Source organism: Capsicum annuum, chromosome 11 (genome assembly GCF_002878395.1).
Source record: "Capsicum annuum cultivar UCD-10X-F1 chromosome 11, UCD10Xv1.1, whole genome shotgun sequence".
NCBI lineage: Eukaryota > Viridiplantae > Streptophyta > Magnoliopsida > Solanales > Solanaceae > Capsicum > Capsicum annuum.
Genome location: NC_061121.1, coordinates 215,633,948 through 215,638,605, shown reverse-complemented (window position 1 = coordinate 215,638,605; position 4,658 = coordinate 215,633,948). Strand labels below are relative to the sequence as shown.

The 4,658-nt window shown below is 33.5% G+C and overlaps 1 protein-coding gene across 1 annotated transcript; it reads right to left on the bottom strand.

The window, feature by feature from the left end:
* Nucleotides 1-1,169: 1,169 nt before the first annotated feature.
* LOC107848201 (dof zinc finger protein DOF2.1) lies at nucleotides 1,170-4,091 on the bottom strand. Its single transcript, XM_016692908.2, has 2 exons — nucleotides 3,697-4,091; nucleotides 1,170-2,326 (listed from the first exon to the last, which is right to left on the bottom strand). Exons 1-2 carry the CDS (start codon nucleotides 3,745-3,747, stop codon nucleotides 1,430-1,432), a joined length of 948 nt encoding a protein of 315 aa, XP_016548394.2. The 5' UTR covers nucleotides 3,748-4,091; the 3' UTR covers nucleotides 1,170-1,429.
* Between the last annotated feature and the right edge of the window lie 567 nt (nucleotides 4,092-4,658).

Below are 4,658 nucleotides of genomic sequence, written 5' to 3'. Positions count from 1 at the left end.
TAAACTGTTACGCATCGTGATAGGATGATTGAAATTATTTTATTTTTAATTAAAAATTATGAATTTGAGCCTTCAATTAAAAAAAGCGTAATGCACTTTCTCCCCCTTTTGTTATAAGGCGTGATCTGATTCTGAGAAAAGAAATTCCTGTGTTTAGGTCCCTACTCGGAATGAAAAATTATAAAGAAAAATTTCTGACTTTCACACTCACTTTCCTTAAACCAGCTATAGTTAACTCCTTAATTAGATGAATGGGTGTTAGTTACTTGTTCAATTTTATTTTATGTATGGTGCCTACTTGAATAATTTTTTTAATTTTTTTATTTTTTTTTAAAAACGCACACACAGAGGTTAGAAGGAAAGGTGTTATCTTCATTCTCTCGTTTTTAGGCGAGCTACTAAAAATGTCCTATAATTTATAATTTTAAATATATCGTGACATCTCTGCTGGCTATAAGTTTTTTTTTTTAATTCAAAATCTTTTTATTCTTGAATTATAATCAAGATTATCAAATTCCATAATTATGATATAAAATTCATAATCCTGGTAATTAAGTAACAATTAACTTCAACCAAAGCAAACAATAGATTTAATCTTGAACTTTATAATGAAAGCACCCACATAATTCATCCAATCAAATAACTCCTAAAGATATTTCAATAAGCATAATATAGAAAGTTTGTCCTGAGCCAGGGTTTATCGAAAACCAGTGGCAGATCCAGATTTTAGGGGTCGTGGGTGTTTAGGAGGTTCGAATACAAATATCGATATCTAAAATTTTTAAGTTTTCGTCTGAAAACCAAAACACTCAACTATCTTCTTAGTTTAACGGGTGCTTTTCTCCATCCTATATCAATTTTTATATATTTTTTTTATATAATTATACCTAATTTGCGTTAGATTTAATGGGTGTCGGAGCACCACAAATTAACACCTAGGCCCGCTCCTGTTAGAAACGGCCTCTCTACTTCGTCTAAGATAGTGGTTTGCATTTTGTATACTTTACCTTCCCCAGATTCTAGTTTGTGGAAATACACCGAATATGTAATTGTTGTTGTACAATATGGAAAGTTTCTTGTTAAAGGTTTTTAGTCATGGAAAGGTGTGTTTTTCATAAACAACTAACAATGAAACACATTCATTTAAATAAGGTAAAAAGAACTCTATATAAGAGAACAAAGTTTTAAGTTTCATTAATTTGTCAATCAATAATAGACAAACAAACCTAAAAAGATACACAGTCCATGGTATTAAACCCAAATAAAATAAAATAACATAGGGATTAATAATTCAGACGAATCAATGAAAACACCTGACACAAAATTCTTAGATATTTAAATTAAACATTAAAACTATCTAATCTAAGAATGAAATTCTATCTCCTTTAATTCTCTTTGCAAAGATTGAGCTTAATTCTTCTAATAACCTCTACATAAGAGGACTATTGATAAGTCCATGCCAATTAGAAGAAACTCCAAATGCACTCCAATTTTGCCTGTTTGTTGATTCAAAATCACTCATATTCATTTTGTTTAAATGATCTTCATTCATCTGTTGCCATGGAAAACCCCACAAAACTTTGCTATTATTATTCTGATCGCCTTCAGATGATCTTGCCATACCGCACATTTCTTGCTTCACTGTTGTTGTCATTATAGTACTGGCATTAGTTGTACCAATGCTCATTTCTTGATCGTAATTCATTCCCATTTCTTCGCTATTCGCCCCTAGCATACCTCCATAGTTCCCATAGTACATTTTGTGGTGAAATCCATTTGGAGCATTTTCAAGAAATGATCCACCCCTTAGTGCATCAAGAAAGCTAGAAGGGACAGTAGTACTAGTGTTGTCAGGATTGTACAGCATTGACATATTGTTGTTGTTGTTGTCGTCGTCGTCGTGTTCTTGATCAATTCCCAGATGCCCACTTGCTTGTTTTTGGAGTCTAGCAAATGCTAGGCTCAAATCAGTGGAGGAATGATCATAGGAAGATATAGTAGGTATGCTGAGAGGAGATATTGGATTGTTACTATTAGGGCTGTTATCTTGGCTTCTCTTGGATGATGACGATGGCCTTTTGTTCTTTCTGCAACCACCACCAACTGGAACATTTCGAAGTGTACCTCCTTTAGTCCAGTACCTTCTGCAAGATTTGCAGAAGTATCTGGGCTGAGAGAGACTGTAGTTGTTATAATAGCAAAACTTGGTGTTGGCAGAGTCGCATCTTGGACATTTTTGGGGTTGTTGTTCTGCTGGCCTTGGCTTCTTTTCTTGCTCAGGCTTTGTGCAAACCAACATGCTTTCAAGTGTTTGGGAAGACATTTCCTGAAGAGTAACAATTTTTTTTAAAAAAGTGAGATTCGAGTAACGGTAATGCTATTTTTATGTGATCTATAGATCTCGGGTTCAAATTGTGAAAGCAGCCACTAATGCTTGCATTAGTTAGGCTGCCAACATCATACCCCTTAAGAGTGTGTCCCTTCTCAAGACCTTGCACGAAAGCGTCGCTCACATTGTATGGGTTCCAAGTCCAGATAAAGAAGTGTAATACAATCAATTTATGATGAGTATTAATTCACATCACTGCTAGAGTCAATAAGATTTAAAGTACCTAAAAACAATGTTCTTAAAATCATTGACAAAATTTGCTAAACTTAAATGATAGTTGACATAAAAAGAAAGCTTACATGCTTCAAATGATTTATTTATGGATACCTTGCTTTTACATTCAAAAAAATATCAACTGAAAATTAGTTTTATGAAATACTCTCTAGATTTCCTTTTTCTTTTTAAACACTTTTGATATTTATCTAGATCAGCCAAACAACTTTTTGTGAAAAGAGAAAATTAGTACAAAAAAAAAAAAAAAAAACATGAAAAATTGTGCTTGTGCACTTCTCTCATCCTTGGCTACAAACTTACAAAGATTTGAACTTTAATTTTCTCCCTTCTCAAAAGATGTTGGTACAAGTTGAAACAAGATTTCCAATTTCAAAGTTGTTTTGAGATAAAATATACTACTAATAATACTAGAGCAAAAATTGAGATATAACTAATTCCCTTATTAAAAGACATCAAACGAACTTGAATCCAAAGAAGAGAGAATTTAAAAGCTAATTAAAGCAAAGAGAAGTAGTTCATATCAAGTGGATTAAACTAATTGGATCACCAAGCTTGAGAAAAAAAACAATGGTTTACTAAAGGATTCAACACAAACATATATGATTTGTGGCGGAATGATTGAGATCTCTCCACTAATCATAATCAAACATCTCGAGTCTAAGCCTTTAGGAATGAAAAAAGTTCTTTTAGGAAGTGTAACCCCTAAAAATGGATCCTGCACTTCACGAATCCAAATTTCGTCGAACCTAATATAAATACAGAACATTGAATACTAATATGATTTTTTTTTTTGAAGAAAAAAGTTACAAATGAAGAACAATGGTTATTATAACTACCATAACCTTTTTAGCATCTATAAAACACAAAAGAAAAAAGAGAAACAGACAGATAAAAACAAGAAAAACACACAGAGAAGAGACATGAACGCACAAAAAGAGGAAAGTAAAAACAAAGAATAGAAGATCCCAAAACAAACAAGTAAGAAACCATCATTCATTATTTTGCCAAAGTTAACAAACACTAGTTTACATCTCTCTTTAATTCGATGTAACAATAATTAATATAATATTTACCTGTTGATGATGATGATGCTGCACATGACTAGAAGGATCCATTGTACACATAAATCAGCTGTCCAGCTCTCTACAAATTTAGCAACTCAAATTTTTCCAAGTTGATTTAGCAACAAGATTGATATGTGAAAGTTCAAGAAAAACAAAAGGGGTTGATATGAATAGAGAGAAGGAAGTAATGCAAAAGCTATAAAATGAAGAAACTTGTTACAACCGTCTCTCTCAAAGTTGATGTGTATATATAGAAGGAAAAAAAGGTGAGAAGATTGAAAGAGGGTATGGGGGTATGTATGGTGATGGTTGGGTAGAGGGAGTGGGGGTGGGGGTGGGTGGGGTTGTGTACAGTACCTGTGGCAGTATGGATTGTGAGAATGGTGTAATGATTACAAAGGAGGTGTACGAGAAATGTGTGCATCTATCTAGGCATCTTAGCACGCAGATAAAGCTAGTATACACACACAGAAAAAATGGAAAATTTCTAATGAGAGTTCTCATATTTTTCTTTTTTCATTTATTAGAATTTCACTAAATTCAAATTCATGTGATGTGTAGACACACTAGGAACGATATGATTAAAAATGAGGATATTCAAAGTAAAGTGGAGCGGCATCCCTAGCGAACAAGATGAAGAAAGGAAACTGAAATAATTTAGACACGTGAAGAGGAAAAGTGTTGATACCCTAGTGAGTAAGTATGAGAAGTTGAATAGAGTGTAGGTGGGAGAGGCAGAGGTAGACCGAATAAGTACGAAAGAGAGGTGATTAGACAAGATATAACATATATCTTCAGCTTGTCGAAGGCATAACCTTATATAAGAGAGCGTGGATGTTGCGGACAAGCGTAGAATGTTAGCAGGCATAGTCGAACATTTCCTTCGTAATTAGCCTAATCATGTAGTCTTTGAGGTGGTAGTTTGATCACCGTGTCTGTCGTAGTACTCTCTCTGTTCACTTTTACTGGTC

Excerpts from the sequence above, each read along its gene's own strand:
- LOC107848201 (XM_016692908.2), bottom strand. The coding sequence starts at position 3,747 with ATGTGTACAATGGATCCTTCTAGTCATGTGCAGCATCATCATCATCAA. Across the intron at positions 2,327-3,696 it reads AGCATCATCATCATCAACAG|GAAATGTCTTCCCAAACACT; the intron begins GTAAATATTATA and ends GTTACTCTTCAG.